Source organism: Rhinolophus sinicus, linkage group LG15 (genome assembly GCF_036562045.2).
Source record: "Rhinolophus sinicus isolate RSC01 linkage group LG15, ASM3656204v1, whole genome shotgun sequence".
Classification (NCBI taxonomy): Eukaryota; Metazoa; Chordata; class Mammalia; order Chiroptera; family Rhinolophidae; genus Rhinolophus; species Rhinolophus sinicus.
Genome location: NC_133764.1, coordinates 38,536,340 through 38,553,547, shown reverse-complemented (window position 1 = coordinate 38,553,547; position 17,208 = coordinate 38,536,340). Strand labels below are relative to the sequence as shown.

Here is a 17,208-nt window from a genome sequence, read left to right as displayed (position 1 = left end):
TGTGCCATTGTCTGGCCACGTTGTGTTTATTGTTGCATCTCCTTCTTTATACTTCATTTATAAATGCAAACCTTTCCCTTTACTTCTTTCTACTATGTCCTGCAGGCTGCACCCCAGGAGTCCAGAGCGGGGTTTCTCAACCTCTGCACTGTTGACATTTGGGACCAGATCATTCTTTGTCGTGGGGGCTTCCTATGCTTTGTAGGATATTTAGCTGCGTCACTGGCCTCTACACACTAATTGACATAACACCCTCCCCTCTAGGGGGGTCTCCAGACATCATGAAATGTCCCCTGGGGGGCAGAATTGCTCGGACTTGGCACTGATCCCGTAGACCTCCCAGGGACCAAGGGTGGGTGTGTGCCGTGTCTCTGCTGTCCACGTGGCAGCCGCAGGTGGCTGGCTGCTGAGCGCACGGGCCCCCGTCTGTGCTACTGCATCTGAGGAACTATGGCTGTACTTTCACTTCATTTCAATCGGTTTCCGTGTAAATAGAAACAGCCTCATGTGGCTCGTGGCCACTGGACTGGCCAGTGCTGTGTCGGTCAGTTAGGGAACATGGCTGCCGTCTTCCTTGGGAACGTGGGAGTCGGATCAAAAATTTAAGGAGACAGGAAGGGACGGGATCTTAGGACCGCTCCCCTCAACTGATGTTATCTTTTTCTCCACCATCCAAACTTAATCATAAAAATAAACTCGGAATCCAAATTCTCCATAATTTGCGGGGCTTTCCTTCTGTTTAGATTATTTGTACCTTCCCCCCCACACACACACACACAAATCAACCCGTACTGAGCGGGTTCCCTGAGTGCCTAGCCCTGTGCTTGGTGCACAGGAGCTTGGGAGGGGAGACCCTGGGCCCCTGCTGTCAGGAAGCACGCTCACCTTCCCAAATGGGGACACGAGAGAGATCAGAGAGGATGAGACACGTTTTGTTTGGGGGCAGATGGAGTAGTGAGTGAATGCTTCACAGGTGCAGAGAGAGAGAGAGAGAGACCCTTGAAGGTGCAAGGATCCAGAGTTGGTGTCAGAAAAGGCGCTGACCTTGGCTATGCGGCGAGAGGTCACTGCAAGATGCCGTGGGGAGTGAGTGGGACCGAGGACCCTCCCTTCCTCAAATGCTCATGCCCAGGTCTCCTTCCCTGGTTTCTTTGTCATCGCATGAAGACTTTTGTCTCTTTCCTTGAGGATGAGGGACTTTTGTTTTTTCTTTCATAGGAACTTCTGAACTTCCTAAATGTTTTCTTATGAGCCTCTATTATTTTTAACAGTTTTATTGAGATATAATTCACACACCATACAATGCACCCACGAAAGTGGTTTTGTTGTATAACAATTGACAGAGGTGTGCAACCATCATCACCACAGCCAAAAAGGAACCAGGCACCCTTAGCTGTGACCTTCCCAAACCCCCCAATTCTCCCCCCACCCCCAGTCCTCAGCAATCTGTAGAGTCACTCTCTGACTCTAGAGATTTCCCTATTCCAGGCTTTCACATTAACGGAAGCATCTAGTACTTATAATGCTTATAACGGAAGCATATGCTATGTGTCCCCTTGTGTTTGGCTTCTTTCACTCAGCATAACGTTTTAAAAGTGCATCCACGTTGTAGCGTGTGTCAGAACTTCACACCTTTCTGTGGCTGAATAATATTCCATTGAATGGACACGCCACATTTTGTCACCCCATTCATCATTTCATGGACATCGGGGTTGTTTCCACCTTTTGACAATTATGAATGATGCTGCTGTGACCCATTCGTGTACGGGTTTTTGTGTGGACGTGTGCTTTCATTTCTCTTGCATAGACACCTAGGAGTGGGTTCGCAGGACATATGGTAACTATGTTTAATCACTTGAGGAACTGCTAGACTGTTTTCCAAAGCAGCTGCACCATCTTACATTCCCAATGTCTACATTTTTATAAGAAAAATAACATCACGTGGGGAGAAGGGGACGGGGACAAAATCAGGATGCAGAGATCTCACAAGCTGACTCTGCCATCACAGTAACACAGGAGACAGCAAAGAGAGAGGGTTACGTGGTGCTCACAGCTGGGAGCAGGCATCCAGTGAGGGGCTGGGAGGTGCACAGAACAGTATGGGGGCAAACCCGCCTGCAAGTTGGCACCGGTTATGTCTCCTTTTTTCTACTTTCCTGTATTTGCTAAATTTTGCAAATTATGACACCTTTTATGATCAGAAAAATTAGATCTGCAGACAAGAGAAGGGAGACAAACCCTCTCACGGAGCAAGGAACTCACTGCCCTCACAGATCGATGGCTTCTAGTTTTCTGCGTCCTTTTTGTGTTGGTGAGTGAGGAACAACCCTACAAAATGAGAGCTCAGGCTGCTCGCACCGCCCTCTAGGGGCTGTCTGGCCAAACTACAGAGCTGCGGAAGCACTCATTTAAAGGGGGGAGGGGTGGGGTCCCACCGCCGTGGGCTCCTGGGTGGTAAGTGACCTTGGCCTGGGTTCTCTGACAGGCTTTATCACCTCCCTGTCAATGGAAATCGCAGTGCCCTTTTCCTGGCACGGGTGTTATCCAAATGCTTGTCATGTTGATTCCATTTAATCCTCTCAGCCCTCTATGATGAAGGAGCTATTATCCCTATGTTTCAGATGAGGAAAACGAAGGAATTGGGAGGTGGAGCAGTGTGCCCCAGGTGCATGGTGTATGCCTGACCCCACTTCCTCAAGCCGATCGTTAAATTTTAGTTGATTTCATGTTGATGGCCTAAAATTGGCAAAGGTGGGACTATTTACACCATAGAAATCAGCAGATGCCCCACACTTGAGCTTTTCTTCCCAAGAAAGCTGGTGGTTAGACGTTTCTCAGCACGCCTCGGCCTGGGTCACGCTGCGAGGAACAGTGTGGCCAGAATTTAGATCCTGGTCTTCCTGACTCCTGGGTCTATTACGCTCGGCTACTTTGTTCATTCGGTCCAGGTCTTAGATGCCCCAACATCCAACCCAGTGGTCCTCCACCTGCATTGCTCATTAGAATTCGACAGGGAGTTTGTAAAAATCCTGATGCCCAGGCCACACCCCGACCAATTCCAGCAGAATCTCCGGGCGCGAGGCCCAGGCATCAGCCTTTTTAAAGCTCCCCAGGAACATCCGGTGTGCGGCCAGGACCGAGAGCCAGCTTCTAACGAGAACCTTTCCTACTCTGGGTCAGAGACGGACCTTTCATCCCTGAGGCGCCGAATACTCAGGAGGGCTGCACCCAGCATCCGAGGTCCATTACCTCCCTTGCAAAAGGACTGTCAGATATCCTTTTTGTCTTCTGTGGCCTTTTGTGATCAGTCAGACCTGCCTTTCGCCCGGAGATCCTGAGGACCTTGACATTGCCCTCATTCCATGAGAGGGACGGTCCAGATCATAGGACACTTTGGCCAGGTCCCAGTGCAGGACAGCCCAGGAGGCGGCTTACGTCCAGCAGTCAGGAGCCCCAGTCTCGACATTCAATGTCTCTGCTGAGTGTGTGGCTCAAGTCCTGTCCCCTTTCCACATTCCGCAACGAGTGTGAGGAACCCGCAGGGCTGCTCAGAAAGTGTGGATCAGGGACAGGTGCCCAGGACAGAGTCTGTACCACTGCTTCGTGGTGATTATTTTGCTGGTGGTTGCTTTGTTTTATTTCTTTGGGGGCCATGGTAGGAGAATGTATTTTGCTCAACCCTTGTCTGAAAGGGAGGGGCTTGTGTGTCCAGATGTAGCACGGAGGGTCAATCACAGAAAGCCTGATAATTTCCATTCCTCTCTGTTAATGTTGGCATTTTCTCTCATGCAGAAGCTCAGTCATCCATATTTATTTAACATATAACATGTCTGTGTTTTGTTCCTGCACACGGGTTCATTAAATGTCCCCAATCTGAATGTGAAGACTATTAGTTACGCAAGTAACTGCAACGCCCCTTTTATAGGCTTGCTACAACTCACCCATCCAAACTGTAGCTCCACGTGTCATAAAAATTAAAGACATTTAAAGATATGCATGCGTTCGCCTGGGCACACTGTGTGCCTGTCACCTCAGCCTACCTTACAGTTAATATTGGAAGCAAGCAGGTGCCATGGGGCACATTTCAGTTTCCTAACTGGTCATGAGACATAGATCAGTGGAAAGCACTTCTAACGGTGGCTGACTCAGCTCGCTGCCGAGTAACCTGTCTAATCTGACTTCTGCCCCGGGCTCAGTGACACAGCTCCAGATCAGATCTGGTGTCGACTTTCTGAAGCACAGATTCTAGATCTTTTTCTCCTGCTAGCCAGAAATCACGGGGTGCAGCAAACCACTCTGCCGGCACTGGCTGCAGCCCTGCCAGTAACCACAGGGCTGAGGCAGCCTACCCCCTCCGGGGCTGGTGACTCAAGTCCACATGTCACACTGGGCACCAGCAGATGCTCGTGCTCAGGAACTCTTACAGAATTGGCCCTGCAATTTCCTTCTGCAGTCTTCTCCCCCAAAAGGAAAAATAAACATGCAATCCTCAGCTACAAATTTTAATTAATTCCTATTTTTCTGTCTCCAGGAAAGACTTTGCCTTTTTCCGCGGCAGACATGAGTAGAATATTGTAACAGATGCTCACAGCATGCATGCCCGACCAAGTCTTCATTATCTCTTCTGAAAGGGGTTTCCTTTTAACGTTCTCCATTTACACACGGCTTCCAGAGGCCATGTTAGCCCAGGAACGAGGGCCGTTGAAAAGAGACAGTGTGCGTTTCATCCCCACGTCCTGCCTTTGCTTACTCTCTGCAGAAGCTTGAATTGGCAGTGAAAAGGTCGAAAAGGAACACAGCAGGAAAAGACAGATAATGAGGTGAATTGGTAGAATAAATACCCAAGTCATCTTGAGTAAACGTTTATTGAGCAATTACTATGTGCAAGGAACTGTGGCTAGAAAAGGATTCAGACATAGCCCTTACATGTGCTTATGATGTGGTTAAGGAATAAGACGCATACGAAAAACAATGAACAATAGAAAGAGGGATATTGATGCCAGTCAAGGATACAGCAAACACCGCTCTAGAAAGTTGGAGGGCGGAACCAGAATGGAACTCGGCCTGTCTATAAGGAATGACGAGGCTGGGCAGGGGAGGGGCTGCAGTACACCCGTCCAGGTAGTAAGTGCCAGAAGAAACCAGGATGTAGGAGTGAGTTACTTGCCATCTGGTAGTTCTGCTCCTTCCCTAGCAATTCTGAACTCATAGAAAATGGCTACAGGTCTAGAAGAAAAGTCAAATATCCATGAAGTGTTTAAGGCCACCTGAACACTTCCTTTTAATGAGTAGAATTCAAAGTAAATGCCTGCTTCTTGATCCGTCGAATCCATTTTCTCCCCTGGAATGTCATACAAATCCAAACAGATACAGGGAAAAGTGGGGCTTCCAAAGCTAGGAGGGCAGTTCAAACACAAGCAAGGGCATAAGAGTTCATACCCGAGGAGTGTCGCGTGCAGTCTGCGCAGCCCACAGGATGTCACTGCTTGCTCGGAGCCTCGGGCAAGCTGGTCTGCGTTTCCCCTGGCACAGGCCGCAGTGTCATTCATGCCTGTCGGGGTGCAGTGGACAAGCTGCATTATTACTTCACTGGGCACGTTTCTGTTAGTGGATTCCCCTTGGCCAGCGCTGTGCCTGAGGTCATTAAGCTGGAAGCACCGAAGCTTTGTCACTCGGAGGTACACAGGGGACAGCCCGAGGCTCCCTTCTGGTGCTCATTACTGGGCATTTGTGTCTCCTGACAAGGTGCCATCCTAGCAGGAGGGGTTAGGTTTTAAATGACCTCCGCAGGCCTCGCTGGGTTCTGTCATTCAGCGGAATACACGCCTTTGTCTTTTTCTCCTGCTGCTCTAATGCCAAGACTGCAAAGGCAGGGAGGGAGCCAAGTCAGGAGCCCAAGGTGAGTGAGACGAATAGCATCTCATCATCCCAACGGTGGGAATTCCGAGCAGATTCCCAACTGCATAAAAGTCCATGGTTTTGCTGTTGGTAAAGGAAAAACCCAGAATTACCAGTTTGACCTCAAGTGGAGGAAATGCTCACGAATAAATGTTTGGTGAAAAATGAAACAGGAAACAACAGAATCTACATACAGCATGGTTTTTATGTCAATACGTGTGCATAAAAGAATATTGGAAGGAAATACATCAAAATGTTAGCTGTGGGTAATGTAAATAGGGGAGTGGTTTTGTTTCTTTTTCATTCTTTCCTGCTGCTTCGAAGTTTTCAACAGTGAGCATGCAATCTTTTATACTCAGAATAAACAAGCCACTGTGTGTGAGTCAGCTCAGACTGCTGTCACAAAATGCCACAGACTGGGTGACTTCATCCAGACATGTATTTCCTCACACTGTGGAGGCTGGAAGTCCAGGACCAAGGTGTCGGCAGAGTTGCTTCTCCTGAGGCCGCTCTCCTCAGCTTGCAAACGGCCGTCTCCTCATGGTTGTCCTCTGTGCATGTCCGTGTCCTGATCTGCTCTTCTCATAAGGACCCCGGTCACATACTGGGTCAGGGCTCACCCACCCTCATGACCCCCTCTCTCCAAATCCAGTCACATCTAGAGGTGCTTCATCATATGAATTGGCGGGGGGTGGGCACGGCTCAGACCACAACACACAGTATTTTCAGAACTAAACCTCCACCTGCCCGAGCTGCACCCAGATGTGGGACATGGGCAGGAGAACTCGTAACTTGCCCTGAGCTTGACCCTGTGTCTCCTCAGGAAAGGCTGAGGGGAATGGCAAGATGCACATCACCCTGTGTGACTTCATTGTGCCCTGGGACACCCTGAGCACCACCCAGAAGAAGAGCCTGAACCACAGGTACCAGATGGGCTGCGAGTGCAAGGTAAGCGGGCATCACCTCCTTCCAGGCTTCACCTCATTACCACCACCTCCAGGTGGACTGCCCGGGTTTGATGCCTGGCTTTCCAGGGCCTCTCGATGCACAGGGTCCGGACTTAGCACAGGGCTCTGGGGAGGTATGGCCTCTTCACAAGTAAGGCTGTCTGGCCAGCGCCAGAGCCTTTGGGGTCTGGTCCCTGCAGAACCCTGAGACGCACCACTGCCGAGGCATATTTGGGAGGTAAAGGGAATCGGGCATGTGGCCTGTAGCTTCTAGGAAGGGAAGCCTTGGAGGAGGAGGACTTTTGTGGGGAGAAGATGCTCCCACAGGTGTTTTTCTACAAACGTACAAGTGCACAGACTGGTGTGCTGTACGAAGTGTCCCAGGTGTTACACTGTTGCCCACAGTTCCAGCCGTTTCCATGCACGACCCTGTGGTGAGGCGGCTGGGATTGGCTGGTGCCAGCGGCTCTGTGTGCACGGCCCTCCTGCCCATCCTTGTAGATCCTCCCACCCCGGCCCTTAGCTCACCTGAGATGTGAATTCTGACCTACAGCTACACGTAGGTTGGGTGAACCCCTCTACCCAACAGGAAATCACAAACCAGTTCCTTTTTCATTACGTGGCCAGGAAGTTTTCACCCTCCTATAGATGCGGCTTGCTGGTCCCCTCCAAGCCCCAGCATGCTTGACAGCAAGACACCATCCTTTTGATGTGACCTGCACCTGTCTCTGAGAAATTTAAGACCCTTTGTGGTTGTTACAATTACTGTTATACTCCCAGGAGGGGGGGCTAAGCTAAAGCCATTTTGCCATGCTCAGAGGAGGTAGACCAGGCGGCCCAGAGCGGGGGAGCACCTGCAGTAGCTGGGGGTGCAGAGGCCATGCACAAGGCTCCCCCAGGCTTCATCTCCCCTTGGGCAGGCTGCCTGCTGCCGTTTGGACAGGATGGGACTCAGGAAAGGCTATTGGTGCAGCAGGTTCCACTCCAGTCCCGGCTCCCTCCCTCTCTGCTTCACTTATTTGGTCACTCATTCAACAAACTGTTTGACTGCCTTTGCCAGGCGTGTGGTGGGGTTCTGGAGATGCCCCAAGCGGCCTCGGTCCCCGCCTGAGTCCCCCTCGGTGCCCCTCTTCCTAGATCACACGCTGCCCCATGATCCCTTGCTACATCTCCTCCCCGGACGAGTGCCTCTGGATGGACTGGGTCACGGAGAAGAACATCAACGGGCACCAGGCGAAGTTCTTCGCCTGCATCAAGAGGAGCGACGGCTCCTGCGCGTGGTACCGCGGGGCGGCGCCCCCCAAGCAGGAGTTTCTGGACATCGAGGACCCGTAAGCACCCCTGTGGTCAGCGGAAAAGCCTCCAAGAGTTTCGACTGGTCCAGCTCTGACATCCCTTCCTGGAAATAGCATGAATAAAACAGTCATCCAAGTGGGTCTAAATTAGTGTGATTCTCCTCCCCGCTCCTTTTTCCTTGTAAACACGGTTGTGGTTCTGGAGGGAGAGGTCGGCCCCACGCTGCACCCGCCAGCCTGTCCACTGTGCGTCTCAGTCTTCGATCCTGGGTGTGTCCTGGGGTAGGACACACAGGCTTCCCTCCCAGGCCCAGCCTTGGCACTGTCACAGACGCTGAGCGGGCAGCATGTAGGGGTCCCCCTGGCCTGGTCAGGGCAGAGCCTGGAAATGTGCATTTTGCAGAAACATTTTGAGGGTCGTTGCAAGACTGTGTAGCAGGCCTACCAGGTCCCTTTCCTCTCGAGAGGGGCATGTCCCTCGTTTCCTGCAGCTTCCACACCTCTGGCCCTAGGGTGGCAGCCCCTGCCCCTTCCAAGTACCCTACCCATCCCCGTGTCCCCTGTGCCAACCACGGACTCTGACCAGCTGTGACTCCCATACACTCCAGGAGCAGCCCTGGACCAGTGGCTTGTTCTGGAAGGAGCCCCATTAATCTTGTTACTCCTCAGAATTCCAGTGGGAGCCTCCCTCCGGGCCTCGTAGAGATGTGGGAGTAACAAACTTTAGCTTTAGCCAAGTCATTTCAGTCCCCCCACCTCCCCCACCCCACCACCACCACACACGCACATTCCCCAACCCTTAGGGGAATGTGCGACATTCTGCCCTGAGGACAGATGTTTAGGGGATGCTTGGCTGCCCTTGTGGTTTGTTCTTGAGCTTCTGAAATCACTCATGCTTCCTCCTCCTCGTTCTGGCCCTGGCGTCTAGATGGAGTTGTGTGAATTATCCTTGCAGGCCTTCGTGTGTGGCCAGTGGCATGAGCTAGCGTACTCTCTGTTTGCACACCCTGAGGGCATGTTCCCCAACACACCTCCGAGCCCCACCAGAGAAGGTGTAATATGACTCCCCTCGAAGCCTGACAGTCCCTGTGCTGTGCCTGTATTTCTGCGAGAGACGTTAGCTAAGTGTCTTAGGAAGTCCTGCCTAGGATGGGACACACCTTGGCAGAAGGTGGCTTTGGCAAAACTTGTTTCTTTCTGGGTAGACCCTGTGGCCCTCTTTGAGAGACGTCTCATTCTAAAGATGAATTCTCAGATAGCACGTGAACCCAAGTTGCAGGTATACCAACCTCTGCTTAGATTTCTTATATTACAAAGATGTCTCCATTAAGAAACTTCATAGGAAACTAGGAATCCTGTTTGTTCCCTAAAAATGGTTTTCTGATGCCAGTAAAATGGGGGTGAACCTGGGCCGAAATTTCTCAGTCACAATAATCTCCTTTTTCTTCCTACTTGTGTTGTGAAGATAAAGTCCTGAGTTTTCCGTGCATGTGTGCAAACATGTCCATTTACGCACACACGATGACACTGAGGTCTGTCAGCCTGTGAGTGGTCCTTCTGCAATGCTTCCAAGTCACCATCTTCTAAGCCTGCTCTATTCTGTGGTAACCCCAAAGCACCTGTAAGACTCCTGACCCCCAAGTGGCATGCAGCCCCCGTGCCTTCCCGGGACCTGGTCAGCATAGATTTTGATGACTTCCCTTTCCAGGGCAGACTAGGAAAAGATCCAAAGCAGCCCCGCTCCAACGGCGCGTTCATGCTGTACAGTGGTATAAAGTCTGTAAGGTGTCGTAATGGACCAGTCCGTGTGATTCCAGTATATGCGAGAACACCAGACCCTCCGATCAGTATAACACCCCACCCCCCCGTTGGCTTCTATGGTGTTATCATATGTAACATGTACTCCTATTTCTGCTGATTTTTTTAATGTTTTGGTTTGTTTTCTGACATGAGTTGTAATCATTCCTGTGCTGTGTTTTTTATTACCCTTGGTAGGTGTTAGACTTGCACTTTTTGTTTTTGAAAGGTTTCTGCATCGTGGAAGCATATGACCCAGAGTGGAGAGCATGGTATGGCCCTGGCTTCTGATGGTGGTCCCTTCAGCTCTTGTCTTTAGTTCTTTGAGTATCATAGCTTTTCCTGTCTTCACCTTTTGTTCTCTGGTCAAATTATTATAAAAGAAAGGATCTTTGAGTCAGCTGGTTCTAAAAGATGGCCTTTATATTCAAACCCTGCACGTTGGTCTATTAGCCATGCCGAGCAGGAAAAAAAACAGTCAAGATGAAGTGCCCAGTGGCAGGCGAGAGAGAAAGCCACTCAAATATTTACCTTCACAGTCAATGATTGCAATATATATATAGTTTCAGAAGGCTTTCCATTTGGCGTTGTTTAATTTATATGGTATATTCTAAGCACTGCTCTTGCCTCCCTCTATTCTTGTCTTCATGCAAGCAACTCAAAATATTTAAAATAAAGTTTACATTGTAGTTATTTTCAAATCTTTGCTTGGTAAGTAATAAGAAATATCAGACTTGCTGCCGTAATTTAAAGCTTTGTTGATTTTGTTTGTTTTTGTTCGGATTTTTTTTTATTATTATTATTATTTTTAAATTTTGGGGCAATGTGTTTTTGCTGAAATATGAAGTCTGAGACCTTCCTGTGCTGGGAACACGAGAGTTGTTGAAAGGCGACAAGCAGACTGCGCATGTCTCCAGTGCTTTGTATCGTTCTTGAGTGATCGCTCGGTCAACGGACAATAAACAGTATTATCCAAGAGAACTTGGCTCCCTCCGTGTGGCTGTGTCTGCTGCTCAAAGCTGCTGCTTTCTAGCTGTACCTCCAAAGGAACCTCTCCCATGGGGGGCAGGGAGGTGATTTGTCCCCAAGAGAAACAGGCCTGGGCATGCTGAGGGAAACAAACGAGATGTAGCAGAGACCAGGAGCAGGATCTTCGGAAACTGGCAAACGACAGGAGCATAGGACAGGGCCCCACATTCATTTGGCACGGGCGTCTCACGTTCTGTTAACACACACACAGAAAAGCAGAGCCCTGCCCCCACCTCCCATCCCCAACCAGGAAGCAATTTGCGCCCTCTCTGCCCAAGATGATCAGGAAAGGGAAAATTCCAGACATCACAGTTTCACCTCTAAGTGTTTCTGTAAGTATATCAAAAGGGTAAGAACTGTTTAAACACATTCCCAAAATATTTTTATCACACCTTAAAAACTAGAAACCACGAATGTCATCGAATACCTGGTCAGCATTCCGACGTGTCTGACAGTCTTGTAAATGCTGTTTTTTATGGCTTATTGGTTTGAATCAAGATCCAAATAAGGTGCATATATTGCAGTTGCTCCTTCGAGCCTCTTATTCTGCGGGTCCCCCTTCCTCTCTTTCCCTTCTCCTCTTTCTCATGTGCTGGGAATGATGGCCCCGTCATAATTTAAACTTGAGCCAAGTGTCATATTACTTCAAGTCACCATATGAAAATTCTTGTGTGGTATACTAGAACACCTACCCACCCCGGCCCACGTGTGGTATTTGTGTTTGCAGGAACATGCCAGAAGGTTTATGTTGCCTGTTTTGTGCAGCTTTGCCTAATCCGCAAGAACAAACACTTTTGCCTTTCTGAAGCAGTAAGGAGTTAGTGGGACAAAGTTTGCACTGATGTCTGTCACGAAGCATTAAGTGCCATCCATTTAACGTCCCCAGCTGCAGAAATATTTGGGTTTTTTCCATATGGTGAAATATATGGAGAAAATGGTTCACAGCAGCATATTAGAAAAATAGGACAAAAACTTTGTCATACAAATGACCTTACCTGGCACTTGTGCCTGTCCCAACCTGCACGCCCCATTTGCAGTCTGAGCAAACAACACCAGACAATTGCTACCCATTTCATTTATGTATTTAGGTCAAACGTGACTTTTTAAAAACACTGCTTATTATGGACATTTTCAAATGTATGCAAAAATGAGAGAATGCTGTAACAAACTCCACGCGCCCCCGATGCGGTTGCAACAATTATCCAAGTTTTCTTGATGTTTGCAAACAATTTTAAATCAGTTTGAGGACCCACATATGGGGTGGCCAGATTGTTAGGGATCCCACCAGGCATCATTATTTCCCCCTCAGTCGTGCTCATTCTGTGAGAGAAAAGGGAATGGGGTCAACTGAGGACAGCCTGACTCTCTGATCAGAACGCCCAACAGACACATGTGGGTTCAAAGTGGAAATGCAGCAATGGACCCTGCAGGATCCAATCTGGAGAGACTGCGAGGAGATGGGGGTGGGGGTGGAAGAGGCACAGGAGCAGCTGACATACTTGTGAGTCTTCCTCCTACTTCCTAATGGGTATGTGTTTACCTGCTGTAACTTTAAAAAAAGAAAAAAGAAAAACCAAAATCCTGGACCTACAGATACTTTGCTGGAGGTCAGTTTTCTTATAGGCGACTTGCTGTCAGCATAGATTTTGCATCAAGACTTTGAAGTTCGTGAACAGCCCTGGGTTCGAGCTTTGAGCTGACCCACAGTGCACCTCGGCACATGCAGGTGACTTCAATCGTCTTGCAGTGAAAAGTCGTGCTTTGATTGGGGGAAATCATTTAGCTCTGATGGGCAGATTTTCTCCGAGAAACAAATGGAGTGTGCAAAGAAGAGACCTTCAGAAACATGAGCTAATTCCAGTCCACACACTTTCATTCTGTAGCAACTGGGGAAATCTTTCTTTCCAATTAAAACAAAAACGTGAGAGAAATCCAAATTGGAATCTGCAGGATGGTGCAGTGTTGGGGGGTGGGGGTGTGGGTCACAGAGAAAGGGCAAATGGGTTTGAGAATGGGATCCAACACGGTGCAGAGGTCGTGCTGCGTGCATTACCTAGAAATAAAGAAAGCTGAAAGTTTTAAGTCTTGCTTTGTCCCTTTAAGTGGAGTCGGGGGTAAGGGGAGGAGCAGGAGCAAGATCCTAACCAAGGAGCTGATGAGAGACTTGGCCCCAGGGTTTTGATGGGGTGCTGGCCACGCAGACACCCTCTGACCATCGCAGAGCCACGGTTTCAGACTCCCAGAAGGAAAGCAGGCGTTTGGCATCAACAAACACAGGCCCGTGAGCCATTCTTACCGGGGAACGGGGGTAGATGGCCTCCCGAAATCCAACCTGGTAAGTGAGCTTCCGGGGGAGCGCAGCTTCGGGCCTGCTGTGGCAACTCTTTTTGGCATACAAGTCCTGCCCATTTCCTTTCGTGATCTGGCCCCCAGCTCAGGACACTCTGCAGCTAGACTCCCACGGGCAGCCGCTGAGGAAATCGTTCCAATATCTCTAGTAATTCCAGTCATGGCTAATGTTTGCTTCATGCCAGGACTTGTGCTAGGTAGGGTTTTGCAGACGTTCTCTCAATGAATGTTTGCCAACTCTCATCTTTGACTCTTTCTTCTCATCGAGAAATCAGTCCTCTCATCTTCCCCACTTGATAGATAAGGAAACTGAGGCGTGGGAGGTAGAGTTACCTGGTCACCCGGCCAGTAAGCCCTGGAGCTGGGACTTGAACCCAGGCAGAGGCGGACTCCCAGGCCCAGCTCTTCAGTAGCACAGGCTCCTGCCATCCTTCCTCGGCACCTCGAGGGACCACAGAGCCCCTTACAGAGGTGGCTCAGGGGGAAGCAGCTTACCCTGTAAGTCAGACCGTCTTCCACCCAGCAGCGGTGGGTGTTTTCCTTAGACTTGACAGGTGAGTAAGCCGTAGTGCTTGCTCTTAAGAGTCATGGTAGGAGAGGGAGAAGTCCAGAGCATTCCAACTGAGTGTATAAATGGAATGTGCAGGCCAGCCCAAGGCAGTACCAACCTAATGGCAGGGATGTGTGTGGGGGGACGGAGGATACAGGAAGACTTCTTGGAGGAGGTGATGCCAGACGTGGTGGTTGATGGGCAAGTGGGAAAGGGAATTTTAGGCCAAAGACCAGCTGGAGCCTGGAGCAGAGCCAGCCTGATTGGAGTCTGGGGGGCATTCGGATCTACTTTGCTGAAGGACCCAGGGCAGGAAGTCCCTGGGTATGACGGGAGAGGGGCAGGCAGGAGCCAGCCTCCAGGGGCCATTAGAGACTAAGTTGAGGAGCTTGGCTTTCCCATCAGCTTCAGGGGACGAGAGGGTTTCAGACACGAGCACAATACATTCAGTTAGGCCTTTTAAAATATTATATTTGACAGTTTGAGCAATAGCTTTGGCTATTTTAATAATGCAGAGGATGGAGTGGGGCATTACTTGGGCAATTGGATGAAGCAGAGGGAATGGTTTGAAGAATATTGAAGAGGTAAAATTAGCAAAATCTGTTGACTGATGACTTACATGGGGTGAGAGCAAGAGGGGCCCAAAATGCTGGCCCGGCAGGGTGTCTGTCTGTATCTGCCCAGGTCCAACCAGGAACACCAAAACCATTCTATACAGCCTTTAAAATGGGGCAGGGAAGTGTACGCAGGGGTGGTTACAGCCTGATGGACGTGACAAGGAGAAAATTCTGAGATGTCAATAAATTATAGATGCCAGGGAGTGAGAGAGAGAGAGAACTGTTAGTCTGTTCATGGCTGCGGGCCGGCTATGAAAAGACTGCTCACAGGCCTTCTGTGTCTGTTGAAAGTTCAGATTAATTTCCAGGTGGGTGTTTCCGCAGATTCTCCCAGCCAGGCACCAGTGAGTTCCAGGAGCCTCGGCTGCAGGAGCAGACCTTTCTTTTGGACTCCTCTCTCAGAGCTGGCCCGTGTCACCTTCTCCCACCCCTGTGCCTACAGCTCATGCAAATTCCTTCAGATGGCCTACGTCTTTCTTCCCACTTCCCCCTACTTGATTGTATAAACATGCTTGCCAACTCCAAGTCGGTGGACATGTATGTCTTTGCTGCTGGTGGTTTTGACTTCACGCCCCAAGACCAGTCTTCTTTTTGGTGAGCATTTTTGGCTCAATGAAACCTTTCTTTAAAGAAGTCTTTTATGTGGAGAGGCTGGGGCCACAGAGTGCCTCTCTGGTTGGAGCTGGAGCCACTGCCAGAAACTCCATTCAAAGCGGAGAGGAAGGGAGAAAATGGCCCTGCTTCTCCTGTCCTCTGCCCTCCAGTGGTACCAGTGCCCCCAGTGGCCAGAGCCCCGCTGGAAACCAGTTCACGAGGGAGCCTGGGAAGAGCTGAAAAGGGCAGGATTTGGTCAGAGCCCCAGCACAGCAGCCCAAGTGGGCAATGGGGCAGAAATGGAGAGGCAGCTTAGGGGAGGGTGGGGATGCATCATTTCTGGGCAGGTGACTCAGGTGCTGTGGGGCCTCCGGGGGAGAGGTCCAGGAGGCACTTACTGGACCCGCGACTCCAAAGGCCGGGGAGGAGGTCTGCGCCTGTGCATTTGGAATTTGCCAGCCTATAGTGGTGACCAATGGATGTGTTCACAGGGTAAGTGCTCGTGTTACTTAAAAGAAATATTCAAATAAGGTTCCTAAACAGTTGCATCATCTTACACTCGCCACCGGCTTACAAAGGGTCTGTATGCTCTGCATTCTCTCCAACATGTCGCCTTTATTTTAGATGCTCTAGAGGGGGTGAAATGTACCTCACGGAGGTTTTAATTTGCATTTCTCAGGTGACCTCTGAGACTGAGAACCTCAGGAAGGACTTCTATGTGGACCCATGTGAACATACTCCAGAGAGTCCACTCTGAAGGCGTCTCCAGGGGAATCTGCAGGGGAAGCAGGGCGGGGGGCGGGTGGCCAAGGGCTCCTCCCAAATCGAGATCTCCGCTTACAGCAGCATGCAGGCCTCTCAGGCAATTCCTTGGTCATCTCTGAAGAATGTGCAGGGTATCCCTGAGAGCCCCAGTTACAGGTGTGAACTTGGGGCCTGACAAAAACCTGGGTCTAAACCCTCAGGTCACCGCTTGCTTGCTGGGATCTCGCACACTCGAGTTTTTTCATCTGTAAAATGGGAACAATGATGTTTTTTGTAGGGTGGCCATGAGGACTCAATCAGATAATGTTGGTCACGTGGCACACGGGAGCTCTGCAATGGAAGCAGATGTCGCCGGTTTTGATATTAGAACGAGAGATGCGGGAGGTCGTCCTGGAGGAGAAAACTGAGGCCCAGGTTAGTTAAAAGATGTGCCCCCCAAACACCTGCTAATCAGGACAGAGTTGGAACGCAACCCACGTCCTCCCAACCGGCCTCCACCGTCACTCACTTTGCACACGTGGTGTCAGGCCTGGCATGGCGGTAACTGTGTTCGTTTGGATCAGTGTCTGAGGGCACACAGAGGACTCACCTGGGGACAAATCTCAACCTGAGTCCAGTCGGGGATTCTCACAGAGAAGGATTCGGCTCCTGTGACTTTGTTTCCGCTCATTTGCTGTTTCAGAAACACACCGGGCCCCACGTAGTAAGTACACGGTAAGTGTTGCTCCAGTTACAGCCGTTCTCTCTCCATCCTCAGTTCGCACTCGAAGGCCTGGGGAGAGGGGACACGAAGACAAGACACAGCGTCTGCGCGGGAAGCTTTCGCCTTTTGGGGAGTCGTTTGTCCCCACCTGCGCTCCCGTGCGGACGCCACCAGAGGTCGGGCTGGGCCCCGCTCGCTCCACCTGCCCGAAGCCAGCGGAGCTGCTTCGGGGACGGTACTTTGTTAAACGTCGCAGCAGCGATGCGTCTTTGCAGACACTGAACCGAAGCCTCAACGTGGTCGTCAGGGGACGGCGCTTTTGGAGGCGGAGAGGCCAGGGAACCGCGCGGGGCCCGCGGACACTTCTCGCCCGCCCAGCTTGGCTGATCGGCTGCCCCGATCGCCGCTGGCCTGTGTCTTGGTCACAAAAGGCCCTAGAGAGTGGCACTTAGCCGGTCAGGTGAGCACGAGGCGCGGCACTCACGCAGCAGGTGCGGGGCCGCGGGGCCCGGAAGCAGGCGCCTCACGTGCTCTGCGGGAACTCGCGGGGCTCCAGCCAAGGGGGCGGGCCGGCTCCGGCGCTGCGTGTTGCGTCATCACGTAAGCTGGCGGGGCCGCGGGATGGGAAGGTGCCGTTTCCGGCGCGTAAAGAGGCTGTGGGCGG

General features: G+C 50.7%; 1 protein-coding gene and 1 long non-coding RNA gene across 4 annotated transcripts in view; one reads left to right on the top strand and one right to left on the bottom strand.

Annotated features, from left to right (window-relative positions):
• Window positions 1-8,281, top strand: part of TIMP2 (TIMP metallopeptidase inhibitor 2) — a 44,477-nt gene extending 36,196 nt beyond the window's left edge. The window contains exons 4-5 of the mRNA XM_019735658.2: window positions 6,722-6,846; window positions 7,983-8,281. Coding sequence (XP_019591217.1) covers window positions 6,722-6,846; window positions 7,983-8,180 — 323 coding nt within the window. The 3' untranslated portion in view covers window positions 8,181-8,281. The remainder of the gene's footprint in view (window positions 1-6,721; window positions 6,847-7,982) is intronic.
• A 7,390-nt stretch (window positions 8,282-15,671) lies between these two features.
• Window positions 15,672-17,168, bottom strand: LOC109449460 (uncharacterized). 3 transcript variants are annotated; one of them, XR_012492203.1, is made up of 2 exons: window positions 16,350-17,168; window positions 15,672-16,244 (listed from the first exon to the last, which is right to left on the bottom strand). It is a non-coding gene; the product is annotated as an uncharacterized LOC109449460 (long non-coding RNA). The 3 variants fall into 3 exon arrangements; XR_012492204.1 differs by having other exon boundaries at window positions 16,431-17,168; XR_012492205.1 differs by having other exon boundaries at window positions 15,672-16,171; window positions 16,431-17,168.
• Window positions 17,169-17,208: the final 40 nt, after the last annotated feature.